The 22,008-nt window shown below is 40.3% G+C and overlaps 2 protein-coding genes across 3 annotated transcripts; one reads left to right on the plus strand and one right to left on the minus strand.

Moving 5' to 3' along the window:
- Nucleotides 1–1,365: 1,365 nt before the first annotated feature.
- LOC147323259 (chymotrypsin-like protease CTRL-1) lies at nt 1,366–9,396 on the minus strand. The gene is made up of 6 exons (XM_086304765.1): nt 9,343–9,396; nt 8,764–8,778; nt 8,466–8,628; nt 3,663–3,931; nt 2,891–3,039; nt 1,366–2,705 (listed from the first exon to the last, which is right to left on the minus strand). The coding sequence occupies exons 1-6, from the start codon at nt 9,386–9,388 to the stop codon at nt 2,373–2,375; spliced, it is 975 nt and encodes a 324-aa protein (XP_086160891.1). The 5' UTR covers nt 9,389–9,396; the 3' UTR covers nt 1,366–2,372.
- A 4,055-nt stretch (nt 9,397–13,451) lies between these two features.
- LOC147323260 (uncharacterized) lies at nt 13,452–21,949 on the plus strand. 2 transcript variants are annotated; one of them, XM_086303518.1, is made up of 13 exons: nt 13,452–13,695; nt 15,213–15,533; nt 15,647–15,940; nt 16,138–16,443; nt 16,587–16,697; nt 17,305–17,466; nt 17,741–18,055; nt 18,136–18,186; nt 18,276–18,530; nt 18,609–18,950; nt 19,049–19,321; nt 19,998–20,261; nt 20,420–21,949. In XM_086303518.1, exons 1-13 carry the CDS (start codon nt 13,644–13,646, stop codon nt 20,449–20,451), a joined length of 2,778 nt encoding a protein of 925 aa, XP_086159644.1. In that variant the 5' UTR covers nt 13,452–13,643; the 3' UTR covers nt 20,452–21,949. The 2 variants fall into 2 exon arrangements, with proteins under 2 accessions (XP_086159644.1, XP_086159645.1); XM_086303519.1 differs by having other exon boundaries at nt 17,825–18,055.
- Nucleotides 21,950–22,008: the final 59 nt, after the last annotated feature.

Below are 22,008 nucleotides of genomic sequence, written 5' to 3' on the forward strand. Positions count from 1 at the left end.
GGAAAACAGTCAACGCAGAAACCTTCCCCTTATAGTCAGGGAATTCAGTAGTACTTTGAAAAAGTACATAATAACCAACTTCAACTGCAGGAGATGGAATAAATCCTAAATAACAAATAAATAAAATAATACATTTTATACTGGGGCTTTGGAGGCCCAATTTAATCCTCAGCTGTCTTCTGACTGGCTGCCCCTCATATATAAAAGGCTTGAACAGGAGTTTGTCTTTGTAGGTTTTCACTAATCCAGGTCATGATAGTCCAAGGAGCTTTGATAGAAACCTACTGGACTCCTTTGGGTCCATGAAGAGGTTTCACCTCTCATCAAAGAATCTTTTTCAGTTCTGAAACCAAATGGTGGAGAGTCCCAGCTATTTAAACATTAATGGGGGTTGTCATAGAGCAGCTGCTCAAATAAGTTCTATCATTAATTAATGTTTGAATTTTAAACATGATCAAATTGTCTGTATTATCTGGCTATGTACTTTTGTATTAGAAATTCTTCAGTAATTTTAAAACAACTGATCATCTGCAGAGCAATGGTTTATTTGAAGATTTTCAGTCAGGTTTCAGAGCTCGTCACAGTAAAGAAGCAGCTTTAGTGCAGGTTACAAACATCTTGGAGTTGTTGATCCCAAATGCTCCAGCACGAGTACTGACGGGGACTACAAAGAGACATCATCTTTCTCCTATACTGGCTTCCCTTCATTGGCTCCCTGTTAAATCCTGAATTGAATTTAAAATCCTGCTCCTCACATCTTATCTTCATGACCTTTAAAAGTAGAATGGGAGGCAGAGCCTTCAGACCCCCTCTCTGCTTTTAAGATTAGGCTTAAAACATTCATTTTTGATAAAAGCACATACTTATGGTTGGATAAGGTGATCCTGAATCCTCCCTTAGTTATGCTGCAACAGGCTGCTGCGGGATTCCCATGAGTGTTTCTTCTTCAGTCACCTTTTTCAATCACTATGTTTTATACACCTCTCTAAATTTAATTATAAGTTATTATTAAACTCTGGCTCTCTTCCACAGCATGTCTTTGTCCTGTCCTCCTCTCATCTCCCTACCCGTCACCCCTCACTCAGCCTGGTTCTCCTGGAGGTTTATTCCTGATAAAGGAAGTTTTTTTATTCCCACTGTCGCCAAGGCGCTGGCTCATAGGGAGTCAGTATGATTGTTGGGGTTTACTATGTTTTCTTTGTAGTATTGCAGGGTCTTTACCTTACAACATAAAGTGCCACGAGGCAATTGTTGTTGTGATTTGGCACTATGAGTATCTGATGAGTATCTAATAATGTAACAGGACATACATCAAACATAACAGGAGATAAGCCACTTTAACGATCCTTGATACATCCAGGTTTATTTAAGAAGCCTGAGTTTAAAATATTGTTTTCTTGATCTAAAATTTCCATTTTCTCTGATTAGATTGGAGCATGGCGTAACAGGAAGAGCTACATGTCAAATTTAAAGGTGTCAGCCGTTCTCTTGGACAAAGAAAATGTCATTGGGTGCATCAGTTGCAGTTTCAGATCAAGCCTTTGACCATAAAGTACGGTTTCAAAGAGCATAACTGGTGACAGCTCACAAGCCCGAGACAGAAGTCATCGCGACCACATCCATCAGTGTATCAATGCAGAACCTCTCTTAAAAATTGCTTCCCCAAATGTTCCCACCCACAATTTCCCTGTCTCCTCAAATACTCAGATCACTAAAATAAAACTCATATTTCAGAGTTCTGGGAAGGTTTAAAATGACATGAGCAGCCTCTGAATTAAAAATCTATAACAGGAAGAAAAAAAGCCAAAACCAAAAATCTAGTAGATGTTGTACGTTACGTCCAAACATACACAACTGAGCATATTTATATATTCATATATCTTCTGCATATCTCTTCCAGTCTTGTACATAATGTTCAGTAACACCAGCAAATCAGAATTAGAACCTTTAATTTTAGCTTGTTTCCATATCCAAGGCACTCTAGTTTGGCTGAAAACACAAATTGATTCATAAAGTAATTAACAAAAGAAAAAATATTGATGTAGTGAGTGTAGTGAAAGAAAAGAAAAGCTGATCCACCCGAGCTACAGTGCAGTTATGTTATAGTTGACTATAATGTTTTTTAAAATCAAAATACTTTAAAAACCAATTAGCAATTTACATAAGTATTTTTTGAGATTATATGATAGAAAAACACTTTGTTGCAATAAATATACATCGATTAGTGTGCCATTACATCTAACAAATTCATGCATCGTCATAAACTTTATTCATTCAGTCAGAAATACATATGAGTGGGTGCTAGTTTATGCACTGTACCTTTAAAGACACCTTTAAAGACAAAAAGAGCAGAAGAGGAGATATTTTTAGTGTTAAACTAAAATGCAGTCTAGCAACATTTTCACTGAGAAGATAAAAAATCCAAGCTCAGGTGCAAACGTGGCTGAATTTCCAGAGTTAGTGCTGCCAGTGGAGTTGTTGCTGCGACACACAAAGCTGCTGTCTGTGTTGGTGCCACTAGAAGTAAAGCTCACAAAGCCCACATTGGCCCCCGCTACTTGATTTGTGATCCAAGTCTGGAATTCAGACACTCGAGCGTAGACCTCAGGGAAACCTGCCTGAGCACAAGGTATTCCAAAACTGGTAATACCAGCCTGGATCCACTTGGAACCCTGTTTGCACTGCAAGGGTCCACCTGAGTCCCCCTGAAAAGAGTAGGATAAAACACAAACATTAAGAAGGGGACTGAAACAGCATATTCTCAAAACTAAAAAAGCCTATATTTACATTATAGGGCTGAAATTGCAAAAAATAAATAAATAAATAAATAAATAAACGGGTTTTTCTGTAAGGGAGAATACATATTACAACAATGTGCTTTTGTTTTAACCTGGCATGCTCCTTTGTTCTGTTGCCCCGCACAAATCATTTGCTGAGTGATGTTCGCATCTTTTGCTGGGATATAATTGCAGCTGCACTGTTTGTTTCCAATAACAGGAATCTGAACTTCTTGGAGGGGTGCATTAGCTGGCAAAGTCTCTGTGAAAGGCAAAACATGAAATGAGTCCACTCTCGTCCAGTCTTACGAATTCAAAAGTATTTTCAATGGATATGTGCAAACGATAACACGAATGATGATATGATTATTCAATATCTAAACTCCCACAAAAAACTGACATTCCTGTCAGCAACAAACAGTTTGTGCATCTGTCTGGCAGTTCAGGCACCAAAAAGTATTATGCGAATATGTGAACTGCGCACCTTGCAGGGTGAAAAACTTTAATAGCAACAACTTTTAAAGGAAGTAACAAAGAACGCGTTGTGTGTGACGTCTTCTTTTGCGCATGCGGGCCACTTTGAGGGCCATTTCAGGGGAAGTGGAAACACATGGAGAAACAGCTGACTGTAATAGACATAATGACACCACGGGGGAAGTCGAACAAAACACATTGAACATGAAAAATCCTGGCTTTTCAAAATAAAACAGGAAACATTGAGAGACATTACAAAACAAGCTTGACAATAAGAAACACACTAGGTCACAGACCCAGCCCCTGACAGTTGACATGCAAATACGAATTTAAGTGGCAAAGCGAGACTAGAAAAAACCTGATATGATGCTTCCACCTCCACCAGCTACACAGATTAAATAAAAATCTCACCATTCTCTCTGAGTTTGCCCCAGCCAGTGGCCCAGCAGGATGTGGAGTTGTAGAACTGACTGGAGCTACTTGCCAGGCAGATAGGTCTGATGTAGTCAGTGAAGTTGACAGGGCTGCTGAGCTTCATCAAGGCAATGTCGTTGTTCAAGTAAGAATTGTTGTAGTTAGGGTGGACAAAGACCTGCGACACACTCTGTTTCACCTCATGAGTGTTAGGCCCAGCCTGAGTCTCTCTCCCAAAGTAGAGCGTCCATGCACTCAGTGAGTTTCTGTATTAAATGAATAATAATGAAATCAGTCCATGGATTTAGAATATTTTCTCAAACCTGTCATGACCTATTTTGTTGGCAATTGGTTTTTATTGTATTTAACCACTAGTGCAAACATACATCCATTATCTCATCCAATTCAGAGTCACATGAGCCTAATCCAGCTGTCATGGGGTAAAAGGCAGGGAACGCTGTGGGCAGGACAACCATTCACATGTACGGCCAAATTATAATGACCAATTAATCTAACTTCATGCATGTTTTTGAGCTGAGAGTAGACCCAGGTGCCACACAGACGGAGGCAGATGAGGCAGACTCCACACAGAAAGGCTTGAACCTGATTTGAACCCTTGACCTTCTCGGTGAATGGTGACAGCGGCAACACCGCAACTCCATGCTGCCCGATAGAAACGTGTGCGAATTTACAAAAAAAAAAAAAAAACAAGGTGTGACGACAGAAGCTTGTGCCCAATCAAAGTCAATCAAACCCAAGTGATGAACTAGATAAACAGTGTGTTTATGGGTCACCCTGACTTATACTAACTTCACAAACCACAGGGTCAGAAGCTAACTGTGAAAAAAACTTTCTACCTATGTAATCAAAACTTTTAACTATGCATATAAACCATCAATATTTCCCCAACTGAACTTGTACGTGTTGTGCAAACAAATAGAACTGCCACAGACCTTCCATAACCACTACTGAGTTAAATTATCTAACAAACACATTAATACAGAGTTATGACACAGAAAAGTAGCTTATATGGGTGGTAATTTTGTGCAAAAAGTACTTTCTTTGCATGTATACACTGGTACATAGGGCCCAACGTAGTTTTTTGTGGATAGTAAGAATTGATATGAGTAAACATGTTTTCCTTGTTCCTTGTTAAATATAGTGGTTCTATTGTGTTTCTATTTATTTCTTCGGCCTCCTGTATCCTCCAGTTTCCCACATCAGGTTTATTGTTAATCTACAGATCTCAGTGTTTTTGTCTTTTGTTTTTCTGTTTAATTCTCATTTTTCTCCTTCACTAGTTTCACAGCTGTGTATAGAGCACAGGTGTTGAACTCCAGGCCTCGAGTGCCAGTGTCCAATTTTGGCCCAAATTGAAAGATCCAAACACAACACAACATGATCTTTGCATGATCCCTTTCAAATTTGGTTTTCTTGCAACTGTATAATTAAAACCAGCCCACACAGGGACAGTAACTTGTTATTTAAATTATTTACTGTCTATACTTGGCCACGTCTTGGTTTGAACATGAGACTTATATTTATAGAAGCCTATGTATGAGATCTATGTAGAGTGCATTGAGCTATCTTTAGACTGTAGATGTATCATGCAAGTTTAAAATGAAGAAACGCTTCATTTTTGAGACAGTGTGTTATCAAAGTGTGTTACAACAAAGCAAAGTTACAAAGTAAAAGGTTAAAAAGTAATGCATCCCACTTATTACAGCGTCATTACAGCTGTGCAAAACATACTGTGGTCACATTCTGTAATACATTAATGTAGCACATTACTGCACTGAACTGACTAATCAGGTTACAGTTATAATTATGTGTTTAGTTGTGTTACCCAAGTTGCTCAGTTATCTGCATAATGTAGCCTAAGGTATATATTGGTTATTATGTGAAAATGTATATCAGGTCTTGTTATGCAGCGATGCAGAAGAAATGTAACAAGTAGTGTGACAATTTTTTTTTCAAGGGAGTAGTTAAGTAGTGTAATGCATTAGCTTTTTTTAAAAAGTAATGAGTAATGTCTAATAGATTACTTTTTTGAGTAACAACCACAATACTGGCTGTAAGAAACTGTCATAGACATGGTAGTAAATCTGTAAATTTCAGTTCTCCAAATAAATAAATTGGCTCTATTGTATAATCATTTCTATCACATGGAAGCAGATACCATTCACGACTCACTTCCCCACTGTGGCATAACTTTTCAGCATATCCTTCTGCTTCCCTGCTTCTCTCCGACTTTCAAGTAAAGCCAAAAATGCTTTTACATAAGTAAGAATAAGCAATAAAACATAAAATTAAAAGCCCTTATCTTGCAGTATGCTCATGTATCACCAAGACTGGAAAGACTTGAAGCATATAAATAAGGAATTAGGAGACCTTTATTTGGGTCATTACAAACAGTGTATTGCGTGAACCTGTTTGAGTCAAAATTAATTCCTGGTGACTGATCTGACTGCTAATTAAGCAGATATGTTGCTAATTAGGCAGTAAAATGAGCCACCACCACTAAGTTTCAGTTAGGTGTTGACCTGGATATTTGCCTTCTGGCAGAAAGACTAGGAAATCCTTCGAGAGAACAAAAAGACCAGTGTAGTGCAGGTTTTGCTGGATGAATGGGCCAGACACAAGACGTTCACCCAGAAGACAAAAGTCAAAACTGATTTCCCACTTGGGTTCATGTTAAGGGAAAGTAGGGCACTTTTATAAATGTAATGTAGAGGCTTTGTTGGATCAAATTACGCAAATTGCACAGAAATGCAAAAAAAAATAAGTTTAAAAAGTCTAAAGAAAAAATTTAACTTATTTTACACATGACACAATCTTGTGTGAGTGAGTGAAAGCCTTGCATTTGACCTACTTATGTACCAAGACTCACTTCCTTTACCACATGACTTTTGTATGTGCATTGTATCAAACACTGTGACAGAACTTACAGCGTGAAGGAACTGAAATAGATCGTGTGAGTTCCTGCCTCATAATACCCAGCAGTATTTACATAACAGCAAAGTCCACCCAGGAAAAAGAGCGTTTTTTACAGGACTCTGCGCAGTCCTGTAAAACTTAGCACATCCCACTGACTGGATAGGAATTACAAGGATCAGTAGCAATAGGTGCTTATCTGATCATCAGGAGTTCTGATGTTCTGGCAATTTGCCGGTCTGGAGCATTCAGGTGTGCATTCACACGATGGCACAATCTATCCAGGATTGGATGTCCCAGCAAATGTTCACTTTAAAAAAGGGGTTCGATCTCAGGGTATAGAGGCCCGGGTAGCGTGCTAAATGTTAGAGCTCATCACGGTACAATTAAAAAAAGACTGAAGAAAGAAGAAAGAGCTGCCAGGAGAAAGCGTCTTCTCTCTAAGAAAGAAACAAAACAAAGCATGGAAACATTGTTCATGTTTGCAACAGTTTCCTTTGAACAAACCACAAAACCTTTGCAAAGTTTCCTTTGAATCGATAAGATAAAAATGGAGAAAATGTGTCCATAATGTACACTTCCATGTATGGTAAAAAACAAACGCAGCATGTCAGCACACACACTTCAAACCACCAGTCGATCATGTGGTGTAGGCGTGACGATTTTAACACCCACAGGACCACAGCACCTTGCAGTCGGCCATAAAGTATTCTGTACATATACATGCTTCAACAAGCTACTGAACTGGATTAATTAGGTCAATTCACCCTCACAGCATCAGGTTTAACTTAGCATGTTATTTTCACTAAAGTCAGGGTGACTAGTCTGAATGTGTGACCTTTAAATGTACTGTGTATGACACGACAGGAAGACATGCTAAGAGGATATTTCTTCATCCGTTGGCAGACGCCTGTCATGGTGCAAAATTGTTATCACACAGGTTGACTATTGTGCAACAAGCAAAAGTTCAAGTTACGAGGAAAACATCTTAAGCGTGAAATTCTTGTTTATCAATCAGATGTCAAAGCAAAGCAGTGAAACATCACCAGGTTTGAGGATTAGATGTAAAGGAAAGAGCCACTTCTTGACAAAATTTTTTTACTGATTACATCTATAAAAGGTACCGCCAGCTAACACTGCTATCAGTGTTGACACCTTATCATTCTGTCTCAGGAACAAGCCTGTAGTCACACTTAGACAAACACTTCCTTCTGCACATTTATGGTTTGTGGCAGCAAGTTTGTAGAAAGAAAGTAGATCCTATATAAAGCACAAAATGTTTTTTGTTGCATCAGTTCATTACTATTGTTTGCTTGCCTGTTCAGCAGTTTAAGCACCAGAAGACGAGTGCCACTTAGCAACATTGTATTCAAGATAACATACAGGAAATAACTCATTTCAACATTTAGAGGTACAAATAGCACTGAAGGCCAGACGTAAATATGTTAATTTGATTTTGTATAGCCGTTCTTTTAATAGTTTATTAACATAAATATTTGTTCTGATGAGCTGGAATCACCATTATTCACTGAAGAAACACCTTCTGCGCAATAGTGAACTGGTTGAACTTGTATGTTAGTTATGCTAGTTATCTGTCACCAACAAATATTGATTTGTATCAGCTAACTTTATTAAAACTGCTCAGTGAACACGTCTATCAGGATATTTTAATCAACTTTTAATTCACATGCTTCACTTGTTTTTTGAGTCTCTCACTGATGTTTGTTTTCTTTGAGGTCTGCTGGGCAACATAAATAATCTGACGGCTTTTTTTGGTCTCTAAAATACTGAATTTGAACACAATGTTCCCACATAGGCTTCCGGTAAAAACGTGCAATACAGAATGAAACAAAGAGTATATCTTACGTTATAATGCAGTGAGCTGCTGTGAGCACCCACTGGTCACTGATGAGGGTGCCTCCACAGATGTGAGATGATTGATAGTGTACGCTCACCTGCCAGGGCCATGACCCAGCCGGGGCATTCTGACCACCCACTATTCTTGTATTGAGAGGTGCCACCCCACAATCTGACAGAGCAAAGACAGCTGGGTGTCAAGTGATATGCAATAAAATTTCTCATGCTTGATTTTAGTCACACTGGAATATGAACATTCAGAGTATTTACACAGTTGTATGGTATATATGAAATGTGATGTGCTCACCCTGAGCCTTTGAGCCTGTAAGAATAAGAGAAGAAGTCACTAGAAATTATAACCTTTGTGAATGTTGCCATAAGTGTGTAACAACAGCCACATGGGGACACTAGAGTTACAGCTTTTTTCCCTTACTTTACCTTTTTTTCCTTAACTTTTCCGTAACTGTAAATACAGCTAAGTGGATCACATTTTACTCTCATTATTTCAAGTCAACAAATTTGACTTGATGCAGGCCGCACTGTATTTCTGTCGAATACATGAAAAACTTTCTGCATTGTGATGTTACATTGTGGTTTGTTCTGACACAGTGAAGACTTGTTGTTACTAAGTTACTAAGCAAAAGGTTAACAAAAATAGTTTAAGCATCGCTGATAACCAACAGTACGTCTGTTTAGTGAAGCAGTATTGCTGTAATTCCTGTTTTCATAAAGTTCATACTGACAGCAGAGGGTTTGTTTTGCTTTACTTTCTCTTACATTTTTTACACAATACACTTCAATACAAAACCATCATTACCCGGATTCTCAAACATTGTACAAAATAGCTCTAACAAAACCAAAAAAGCTGTTAAAGATTAGGGCTCACCTTGCAGAGTGATGAGCGCACACACCAAGAGGATCCAGGCTGCCATCCTGTTCACTCACAGTAAAGTTGTATTTACAATAAGCAGAGGTGTCATTGTGATAGTTTTCTTTCACTGCCTATTCTAACCGGTTTGTCAACATTCCAGCATAACTTAAGTGTCACGATTCTGGGTTTTGTACCCTGCGTTTTATATTTGGGACTGTTTTCTGTTTGATAGTTTCCATTTGACTTTGTTATAGTTTTCAGTTTAAACTTTACCTTTGCTTTGCTTGGGTTTTTATTCTGATTTTGCATTCATCATATTCTTTGCTATTCTTTTTCCAGCCCTCCTACGATCCCGATGCCAAGTCTGTGTTTCTGTGTTTCTTCCATGTTTTGTCTTTGTGTTTACTTTGGCCTGTCAGGTTCACGTGTGTTAGCCTCAGTCTCAGTGTTGCCTGTTATAGTTTGATAGTCTCTTCTCCTGTGTGGGTTGTTTTTCAGTTTTGCTTCTTTCTTGCTCATTAATTGGTTCTGTTCACCTGTGCCTTCTCTTCCCCAGCTGTGTCTCTTAATCATGTCTATTTAAGTCCTCAGTTTCCCTCTGTTCTTTGTCACACCATTGTCATTCCCACCTTGTATGTGTGCCCTGTCTGCTCAGTAATCAGTAAGTTCTAATCACATGACAGAATGACGTGACCATAACATGATAATATAATGCTGAAATGGCTTCCCAGCCCACATGCTTTCACTTGGTTTCAGTCGCTTTTGCCATGATTAATAATTGATACTGTTTGAAATGTTAAGGACATTTTAGAAGGCATCCTCTATTTTTAAGCTGGCTATTTGATCTGAGTGCTTCAGATCAGGTTGAGTTTTGTGTTCCACAGTTGTGTCGGTTTGAATCTGTTCTCCAATGTTTTTGAGCCAGCTTTCCCAGAAACTGTTTGTGCTGTCCCGCCTTCATCTATAGAAACTTTTTGTAATGTTTGACCAGTCGTCAACAAGACTGTTCATGCCTCCCAACCTGTGGCTGTGAAGACTGTTCGTCTTCCTGTGATCATCCCCGAGCATACCTGTCCACCTGTTCCTGTTCCCAGGGCGACTAAGGTCCAGCCATTTCCTGCACCCATACCAGTTCCTCAGGTGGGAACAGCTGATGTCCAGCCGTCACTTGGTTCGTCTGCCCTAACCTGGGCAGGTTTATATTATTGCTCAGGATGTCGGATGTTACCTATGTTAATAAAAACAAAATGTATACAGTTTTTTATGTAAGGCAAGATTGTTAACAAACAATCCAGTTGGACTTCCACTAGGCTACTTAATAATGTAATGGTGCATGGTGTTGATGTGGGTATGGAATAAGACTGGGCTGACTATTAAAACCACATCACTTTAAAAAATGAATGTATAAAGCCTGTCATGAAAGTGAAGCAGAGTGATTCCCATGTTGTGGGTGGTTACTCACCATCCTATGTACTCATATTTTATCTTCATGCTGCACAGGGTACATGTCACAAGATGGGCACAACAGACTTCAGTCTTGCTAGTAGCGGTGAACTTGATTAGGTGATGTGCAAAAAGAACTAGAGTCACATACAGTATTTTCTTGCTGAGGACTTCTCTGCACCCACACAACCACAAATATAAAATGTAATTACCTTATGAGCTTTATCCACAAAACAAATGTACAACTTTCAATCAAGAAATTGTTACATCTAAGTTCTTGTGGGTTACTTAAACACAGCAGTCATGTCTGCATAAGCCTGAGTGAGAGCAGGAAAACAAAGACTATAATTTGCAGAGCAAATAAATGGAAGACATCAACAAGGGGTCGGTGTCTGTAGTTAAGACTTTCTGTACACACCACTGAGGTTAACTGGTTATAGTTTTCATATGTCCACAAGTCCACAGTGGCCTGTTTTGGTCTAGGTAATGTAAATTTTGTCAACCTATCCACAAACCTATCTGAAACCCTACGCCTTAGCTTACGCCATAATCTGTTGTACTGTTTGCTAGAAATGTAACCACACCTCCAGTGTTAAATTAACACTAGAGAGTGTCTATATGGTTCCACACCTCTGGGTGTTAAATACAACACTGTTGAGTGTTAAATTAACACTTTTGACAGTGTTATATGTTTAAAAGTAACCTAGTCAGTTTTGAAGATTAACAAAGACTAACACTGAGCAGTGCTGATTTTCTAACACTGGAAAATAACTCAAAATGTTAGAAATATTCCAGTGTTAGAAAATCAGCACTGCTCAGTGTTAGTCTTTGTTAATCTTCAAAACTGACTAGGTTACTTTTAAACATATAACACTGTCAAAAGTGTTAATTTAACACTGGAGATTTTGCTGTGACAGCATGTAATGACTATTATTGGCACGTTCAGTACCGTCATTTCCTCCTATGCATTCCTCCTTCAAATTGACAGGAAGAGAATAGATCTAATGGAAAAAAATACTTGCTGTGTGCATTCGGAAGCAGTGCTCTAATTTTGTCCTGGGTTAAAAATGCAGCACACCTGTTTCTTTATACTGCTGCACTTTCACCCTGTGACCTCCCACAATGGAAGTTGCAACACCAGTTTCAGGCCTAAAACACTCAGTAGTCTTTCCTAAACGCCACCACCAATGCATTTCTAAACACCTTTCTGAATAACTGAATAACTTTATTAATCTAGGATATTATTAAGCTACAACAAACTGACAGGCAAATATTGCCTTTTTAAGTCCAGATCATGCCAGTTATTACCACCATTTTAAGAATAATCCTGCACAGAAGCTCAGAGATGTACAAATACACAGAGTGAGATGTTGTATATGTTTAGGAGCTTGAGTTTGTGGAAAGAAATTTGCAAAACAACACTTGACACTTAACAAAGTCTTGGCTCCTGGTTTTAACTTCTTATGCTCCCTGTTAGCACGTTTTCTCCACTATTGACTAAATGGCGACACCTATCGTTTAGGACAATACTGCAGCGGCTTCTTACACCTTGGATGACAGCATCTGTGTGACGACAGCGAGGCTCTGAGCGAAGCGACCACTGCAGAGGGTATATTGGAAGCTTCGGGCTGTTTTCTTGAAACAGAAGAAATGGTTGCTGAGATACCCAGAAACAAACAAATCATTGAGTATGTCTTGATAATGATTCTTAATTATAGAAGTTCTGACAAGCTGGGAATGTGTGTTGTTTTAATAATCACACACAAACCATAAAGGCCTTTATAAAGCTCACATCTTTTTTTTATTTCTACCTTGTATTCAAATCATAAAATTATTTTCCTCATACTTCAGCTTCAAAGGTTTTTGCTGATGTCATGGTCACATATTGAATAAGAGCATCAATGAGACAAAAGCAAAATGTTCACAGTAGTTAAATAACTTCATTCCTTCGATCAGCTGGCCCAGATTCACATGCCCCTCCTCTTCACTCAATCTTCCAGCCTGATGAAAGCAGCGAGCGTGTCAAGAAGAGAAAACACAAAGTTCAGTCACAAAGAGCTGGATGTGAGCACAGGTTCAAGACGAACAAGGATTTGGGTCACATTAATCACACTTTCAGTTCTTGCTTTTGTTTCCTCCTCATGCAAAGTACAGCAGAAAAATACTGACTGACTACTTCAGCTCAGTGACGCACATCCCCTCTGGATCAGAAATTAACCCTTGACTGATGTGCGTGTTAAGACCAATTAAAGTGCAAAGTCAAACAATTTAAACTCCTAATCAAGTTAATGACTGTTAAGAGGGGGGATTGACTAGATAACACCTTTTGTTCTCTTCAGACATCAAGCGCTTGTTCTGGTTAAATATTATCAGAGGAGCTGACTGAAGAGACAGGGGGGCTTGTACAGAGGGGCATAAAAGAACCTCCTTTTCTCCGCAAAATTCATCGGCACCCGAACCCTCCCACAGACAGAAAAGAGTTGTAGTCTCGCCTGAGTGTTTGCCCACATAAACTCAGTGGGATTACTCACTCTGTTTGTTCATGGCAACACTGCACCAATGTAAAGTAGCCCCGAAACCTTGGCCTGAGGCCCGTCTGAATTTTAAGTGACCAGTTTCCCCATTTGTGCGTCCCTGCACATCTCCCTCCTTTTTTCCTCTCTCCCGTTTCCACCCTGTTGCTCTCCAGGCCTTGCTTGCTTCTGGAGGAACGTACACATATCAAGGGCCTCCTTTCACTCCCGAGGTCCAGGAACGATATTTCTTATTTCACCGACTTGCAGGACAATCCCGCCCACTGTCACCTCGTAGCTCTATATAAGACAGGGAAAAGGACCTGATGATAAGAAGTCGGTCTCAAGACAAGCCCAGCCATGCAGTGTAAAGTCCTCGCCTATGCTGTCCTCCTGACTCTGATAAAGCATGGTGAGTATTATGGATGTTTACAGAGGCGGCACTGATCTTACTCTGGCTGATGACAAGGTATGAGGTGGGCTACCTCAGGTGGGCTATAAGTGAATCTTTTAGTATGGATGGTGCATATTAAAGACCTTAAGTGTTAGACATTGTGAGCATCCACCTGACCTTTATGTTGTGTTGATTCCTGGATTAAGTTACAGTGTATGTAACAGTGCGATATGACAGTATGTGAAGTGAGACGTGAGTGATTTTTAATATTCATGTAGCTTTTGTTGTTTTCTTTATAGGCCAGTGTGGCCAGTGCTGCCTAATGCGGCTGTTGGGTTTATAATGTCTGGTGAAGTTCAGCCGCTTATTAAGTGGAAGTGGCACAGTATTAACAGCCCATCAGACACAATGCATCACAGCTTAACTTCTAGAAAATATGTAATATAAACCTGGTAATGCAATATAAGTCTCTCTCCACCATGTCGAACTTAAAGTGACATCAGTGAGTATAAACGAAAAATAACCTCTTCCTCTTTGGTGCATCAGCACGAAGTTTGCTATTAACTGATTCGAGGTGCTTTTCAAAAATAGCCTGTCAAAAGCGTCAACAGTACAGTTTGACCTCCATTCTTAGGTTGCTTGTTAATCTGCTTTGATCGACCCGTCATTTAGCGAGAAACGTAAATAAGCGCTTCATGCTGATGGAAATTTTTCCACCGCTTTGTGTTACACCTGCCAAGAAGTGTTTATTGTACTAGTTACTAATTAAGCTGATTGGATGGCCGGGCCTGTCTTAAAGGCCTTGTATTTGCACTGAATCAATAAAGTGTAGTCAGATTACTGATTTACTCTCAGGGATGAAAAGAGAGAATGTATTCACTGTTCATTTAATTTAAGTCAACAAACTGGACAAGTGTTATTTGTCCAGCCTTAGACAGCTATTTGCTTTTACGGTTTTACTTTGTTCTCAGTGCTTTCTAATGACATTTATTACATAATTAAGTCAAACACATTAGAAAGACAATTTTGTATCTTCCACTAAACAATATATGTACAAGGTGCATGTTTGTGCCCTGGGTTATTTTCGTTTTTAAAAGAACTCAAATGGTTCTGTTTTGCATCAGCAAAAACAGGAAAATGCCATAAGGTCATGTAACTGGTTTGTCAGTCAGTTTCGCGGCAACCTTTCCAGTTGTAAGAGGAAGATTGTGATATTTCTTCTTTCTAAAGAAGAAGTTGTTTCACAAATGTTACAGGACAAGAGTTAAACAAAAAAACAACCCAATAACTCAAGAAGTCATGGCACTTCTTACCAAGTGCACTGGAAACATTTACTGAATATGTAACAACTTTTGATCATAACATAGTATTGTCTGTAACATAGTTTTTTTTGGTGGTGGTGTGGGGGTTCCTGAAATGCAGACCCAACCACACAAAAAAGGGCACATTGCATCTTACAAGCCCTCATGTGTTGAAGTAAGGAGCCTTAATGATTCCCGTTTTGTTTTTTTCCGTCCATCTCTCTCTACTTTCAGTGTCTTCGAGTGAAATTCAGGCCAGTCCAAATACAAACGCAACCCTCCCCTGCAACGTGACGCTCTTTGCTGAGGGGGACAACATAAACCAGTCTCTGATCGCAGTCAGCTGGATAAAAAATGGCTCTGAAATCGCCTCGTTTGGAAAAGCAGCAACCCAAATAAAGGAAGGCTTCAGCTGGGACAACGCTGACTTCGTCAATGGGGACTTCTCGCTGGTCGTCCTCAAAGCCAGTCTTGACCTGCAGGGGATGTATGAATGCACCATCAGCTACAACTTTACTATTCTGCACTACAGCAACGTTACATTTAGTATCATCGGTACGTCTTGTTTCCGTTCTCGTGGTTTTGATTCCTTTTTCTCACCTATGATCACATCTGAATCTAAAAATTAAGCTCAATTTAATTTCTTCTTCTCCCCCCATCCCCTTCAGCATCTCCCACTCTCTCAGTTCCTCATCAGTGGGTGGTGCTGGACACTAAGACCCAGCTTAAATGCCATGCAGACGGTTTCTACCCTCCTCCTGTCTCTTTTTCCTGGACCAGAGCGGGAGAAGTGATTCAACCTCCCTACCAGGTTGAAGTTGAACTGACCCCAGATGGGTACTACAGGGCTGTGGGGAACCTGACCTTCTATCCTTCCCACGAGGACCAGAATGTGACCTTTGGCTGCAAAGTCTCACACAGTGGAAACTATCAAGGGCTGGATTTTCAGCTCAGTATCACCCGTGAGTCACTGAGAGTCACTGTTTCCATATTAGTGGCCTTAATGCCTCATGGCCTGTCAGTATTTCTCACAGTACTTCTAATATTACATCCTCTATCACTCCATAACGTCACTTCTGTTCTTTAAAACCTTTAATCTGATGAAGCCTGTGACAAACCACAAGCTTTTTTAAAAAATACTTTCTTTACCCTTCTTCAGGTCCTTCCACTCTTAGGCTTTCTGTCCTGCCGACAACCTCCAAAAACTCTCCTCTTACTCTTTACTGCGACGTGGAGAGTTTCTACCCAGAGGAAGTGTCTGTGTCCTGGTATCAAAATGGCACAACCCTCCCTGACCTGCCTGTCACTGAGCAGAAACCAGATGGGAGTTACAGAACCAGACGCTACTATACTTTAAGCCCCGAGCAGAGGGCACAGCGTGGCAAGGTGGAGTGTGCCATGAACCAGCCTGGTTTAGTGAATCCCGTCAGTAGCTCAGCATACCTGGACAAGCTGGATCCTCAGAGTATGACCCAGTTTTTCAATGTGCAATTCACAAGATCATAATGAAGTAACACAATGCTTTGACTAAAAATTGCTTGGATTATTTTCTTACTGCCGGTCCTTCTTTGAATCATCTGATAAATATCTCTCTCTGCTTCCTCTTAGATGAGGCCCCAGTGCTGAATAACTCGGCCAAAGCAGCCGTGGCTATGATGTGCATCTCTATAGTCCTGGTCTTCCTGCTTTGCTTTGGCTTTTCTTGGAGGAGAAGAGATGGTGAGTCAGAGCTCACCACGCAGTAACTGCAGCAGGAGATTTGTGATACTCAAGGGATTGAAGAAATAAGGCAAAGTCTATTTTTGTCCTTTGTGACTAAGGAGGAACTAAATTTGTACAAAACCTTTAGAGAGGAGGAAGTTGTAGTTTTTTTAGTCTCAGAAAATACACATACTCGAGAAAAGCCTTGAAAAAGTTCTGAATAATAAGAGCGTGACTTCACGTTTGTCATTTTCTCCCACTGTAGTTTCCAAGTAAGCTTCATCCTTACAGAAAAGCTAAAAGCATTACAACACAACAGCGCCCCCTTTTGAATTCTGATCTTTATCAAAAAAAGGTCCACCGACACCAAAGAGTTGAATCTCTTCATCTGAATGCTGTGTTTTCACCACTCATCCAAATTTCTGGGATTTCCTTACGCGAATGATTGTGCTTGCATGAAGACATTTTAATCCACTGATGTTCACTATGGCATTATTCACCTTACTCCAAGTGTGGAGCTGTAGATAAGGAATTTAAAGGCATATTTGTATGTGAATATATCACCTTATCTCTCTCTCTCTCTCTCAGTGTCTCTTATTTTATAATTGCTTGTGACCCTGCTCAGAGAAACAGAAATCTCTCAGCGTGTCAGGGATCATCCTCCCTCCCCGAGTGATAGTAGGTCAAAAGGGGAGGGTGTCACTGAGCATTGAAGGCAGGAGGGTGGACCAGGTGCAGACCGCATGGTTTCTCAATGACACCCCTATTTTTGACAACTCCCTCGCAGGTAGGATGCGTCGCATTCTCCTTTTTTTTCTGTGCTCCAGCTGTTACACTTATTGTTTGAATGAAGGAATTAATTTACACATATTTAAAGCACAGCAGAATCAATCTTTAAAGCAATTTTTGGTGATGGAAGCTGGTTGTTTAGGGAACTGGGGAAATGAAATGCAAGTGTTGGTGCTACACATGTTGGATTTTTCTCGCAAACACCCTTTAACGTCCTCTGTTTCCCCCTCTTTAACACGTTGATCTAACAATTGACCACCTAACACTCACAGGGACTTCCAAAGCTAACTTTAACTGCCTCTGTAACCCCCTAATCACCATCCATCTACCCTATGGTCTAACTCTCACCTCCCCAGTGTCAGAGAAAGGTCCTCTGCTGCCCTCCAGAGGTGAAATGGGTTACTACAAGCTGCACACTCAGGGGCCGCTGCACTCGTCCAAAAACGGCACTCAACAGCTGATCTCCTCGCTCACCTTCATCCCCAAGATTTCAATCCACAAGGGTGCTGTGTTTAAGTGCCAGGTGTCCTACATAGGCAAGGACAAGATCGTGGAGGAGAGGGTGTCAGAGAAGTTCACTGTTCTGTGTAAGAACATGTTTTTTTCTATTATTCAGTTTATTTTTGTAAGTCCTGCAGCTGAATCACTTGTATGTTTTGTTGCCCAGCTCCTCCTGAGGTGTCAGAAATACAGCTGGCAGAAACACAAAGAGACTCGGGTAATTCAAGAAGACTATCCTTTTGTATTGCATATTTAAAGTTAACCTGTTTGCAGGAGGCTACCATTGATGACATGTCCATCTTCCAGATGTCATCAGCCTGACAGTCCGAGCATCCCATTTCCATCCAGACGTCATCACTTTCCGCTGGTTCTGCCAGGGCGGTGAGCTCAGCCCCGTGGCGTCCCAGGCATCGTCCTCCCCTCGGCCCAATTCGGAGGGATTCTTTTCAGCCTACAGCCAATGTAAACTTCCCCGCGCTGAACTGGAGAAAGGAGCAACTAAAGTGTGGGTTAGCGTCCACCACATTGCCCTGAAGCAGCCCATCACCCGGGAGACCAGAGGTAAGGATGAGGGATGAGGAGGGAATGGGGGAAATGTTGAAAAATCAAAGATTATTTTTTTATTTTGATCCCAAACAGGATTCATCAGGAGGCCGTGCGTGTCTGAAATTGTCAGCTCCACCATTTCCCAAGATCAAACTCTAGGATGTGAAATCACAGATTTCTACCCTCCGAACATTTCAGTGACTTGGCTTAGATTCAGGGAGGGAGAGCAAGATGATGGAGAGGAGGAGGTGATAGAGGGAGGAGAGATATGGGGCCCCATACAGACTGAACCCAGACGCTACAGGGCGACAGCCACTCTGAAGAGAAGGGCAACAAATCAGGAGAAAATCGACAAAAGAGGAGGGATTATTTGTAGAGTGAGACACTGTTCCCTACAGGATCCTGTTGAGAAACACTGGAGAAATGCTGACATTGGTAGGACTGACTGACGCACTTTTACCTGCTTTTTAAACGGCACAATTAAAGTCTCAAGGATGTTCCAACGGTAACTATCTGTATCCCTTGTTCCTCAGTCGCTCCATCCATTCCTCCATCAATCTCAGTCTGCTGGAGCAGCGAAGGCATTGGTGTGTTCTCCCTCTTGTTGAAGGGAGGTCACCCAAAGGCCAAGTTACAGTGGTCAGCAGGAGGACCCACGCTCTTGCCACTGGTGTCCAATGAGACGGAGGAGATTGGAGATGATGGACAAAGAGAAATGAAAAGCGTGTGTGCACTGGAGATGTCCACAAGCCAACCGAGTCAGACAAACGAACCGCTGAAGAGACAAACAAATGGATATGCAATAAGTACTGAGATACATAAATATCTACACGTAAAAGGAGATAGATAGATAGATAGATAGATAGATAGATAGATAGATAGATAGATAGATAGATAGATAGATAGATAGATAGATAGATAGATAGATAGATAGATAGATAGATAGATAGATAGATAGATAGATAGATAGATAGATAGATAGATAGATAGATAGGACAAATTCAGTTGTAACCTTTCTTAGAGTCAAAGATGGTATAAAATACAGATGGAACCCACTGGTTTCTGATGGTTTTGAGTTTAAAACTACACCCACACTGGCTAATGATCTGGGACTGACAGCTCATTAGACAATGAGCTTTTCATATCATAGATAATCCTCCATATTGTGACCAAAATATACGAAACACTCAATTTTATTCTTTTTGCCATGCAACTGTCGCCATCTGCTGGCCGTCGGATAGAATGCAGTTTACATACACCTGGAAAGCTGAAAGTCTGAATACTTTCTACTGTCTCTGGTCTGGTAGACTAAACGTGGAACGCTATCCCCTAGGATTATTTTTAAAGGAAAATAAACACTGAAGTAAATCTTTCTTTGGTGTGCATTAAAATGTCCACTTTCATTTTACAAGCGAGGGTGATCGTAAGAAAGCAAAAATATACAGCTCTGTATGTGTTTTTTGAACTTTCATCACTTTTCAGAAACAAAAGCGGCAGTCACAGACCCTGACATCGAAGGAATACAGTACATCGACGAAAACGTGGATGAGGAGAATAACACCATAGACAGGGATGAGGACTCGACGTCAGACGGCGAGAAGGACGGAGAGGACGACCCGAGCGCGCTGCACATCAATAAGGTCAACTTGAGCAGGGTTCTCAAAGAAAACGAGAGGGCACGTCTGAGAGTCTGCGTGGAGATCACGCACCCTGCTCTCAAGCTTCCTGTTTACCGGACATGGACAGGTGAACACTTAAGCCCTTCTCCTGTTGAAGTAACCTCAGTAAGGCCAGAGAATCACTTATCGAGTACTTGCTGTTATCTATCCGTACAGGAAGAGGCTAATTCGATCACATGGAGTAGGGGAGAGTTTTTCTCATGTTTTGCTCTTTTCCTCTTCCAGAGCCCAATGAGGAGAATTCATCCACTGCATGAAAGTCCTGCATCAGTCTATTTCTATTATGATGTATCTAATATTTATCCCCTCAGGAAATATGAACTATTACTGACACAGTTTATGATGTGATCATGCATTTATTTATATTCTTAGTCTATTCTTACTCTGACATCCTTTTATTTTTTCCTTCCTGCTTATTTTTACAAATATTAATTTTTTTTTTACAAATAATGTTACAACAGTAATTGATTAGCTTTAATCAGCGTTTTGAAATAAAAGCTAAATATTCTAGTCTTTCAAGGCTCTCGTGATAATGAGTTATTAGAAAAGGTTACTGCAGCAAGCCTCATGCAAAGGAGATATCTGTTGTTGGTCAACCGACGTATCGGAAATTACTTCTCGTTTTAAAAGGCACTTCTGCTTTGACGCTGGGCTTTTCTTTTCTGTTTTTTTACTCTCCACTCTTGACCACAGCAGCACCGCCTCCGCAGTGCTGCGAGGAGGTGTTGTGCGGCTGAGCCCAATAAATATATAACTTCTTAGTTCTTTAGCTTGCAGCTTCTGCCTTTCAGTTCATAGAGCAGCTACTTCTGCTGCAAATATGTTAACAGCCTCCCCGTAGATACTGCAGCGCACCGTTTCAGTTCTTTGATTGTAAAAATAACGGTTATCTTACTTCCACCTCTTCCATGTTGTAGAAATTGCATATTATTTCCTACATATAAAAACATAAACAGCTGCTTAACTACCATTAGAAATCGTTCTATATAAAAATAACAGAGCCCTAAAATTTGCCCCAGAGTTACAAACCAAATGAAAAGTGAGAATAATTGTGACTTTGTGAGCATTTGATTCGATGGTGACAGTACGAAGGGCTAAAAACATTTTCACTAAGAGATATCTGCTTAATAATGGAACTTAGAGGTGAGTCACGTCCAATTGGTCAATGACGTCACTGGAAATAAGGTATTTTTTAAGAAGCTAAAATCAGATGAAACCAAATTTGGGACATGCTCTTTTCTAATGCCAATGTGACTCATTCGTGCTCAGTTGACCTGACTCTACAGTGTGTCATGAGCGGGGGGAGGGGGTTGGTGGTTTGGAACAGGCCACCTTCACGCCCCCAGATGTTTTTTTGTTGGGGTTTTTTTTTGTTTGTTTGTTTTTTAAGACTTGCGGCGATCAGCTGACTCATATCGCATCAGCTGGAGCTATTTCTGAGACTTTGCACAGCTCTCTATGTACCCATAAAAGGCATTGTATTATTATCCTTCATATGCAGCACTCAGCAACAACTGGCTGGTGAAGTCACCCATTTATGATGCACAAAAAGAAGATTCATAAAGTCAAGAAGCTATCTTCAGAAATATTTTATTGCTCGTGCATATGCCTTATGATTTATTTTTGCAACTTGTGAAAATAATGACTCTGTCTTGGTTTATGGGTCTCTTTGAATGGTGTCTAATTCAGTCAAAAAGTATCCTCTGTGTTCCATTTCATTAATGTATTCATGCAAACAATAAACATGTGCTTATATATGTGGCGGTCTCAGTCATTTAATCATGAATGCGTGTTCTCAGGTGGATCCTGGCAGC

This window comes from Aulonocara sp. 'chitande type north' Nkhata Bay, linkage group LG8, assembly GCF_057382095.1.
Source record: "Aulonocara sp. 'chitande type north' Nkhata Bay isolate Kocher_YH1m ecotype deep benthic linkage group LG8, A_spYH_male_GT1.1, whole genome shotgun sequence".
Lineage (NCBI taxonomy): Eukaryota > Metazoa > Chordata > Actinopteri > Cichliformes > Cichlidae > Aulonocara > Aulonocara sp. 'chitande type north' Nkhata Bay.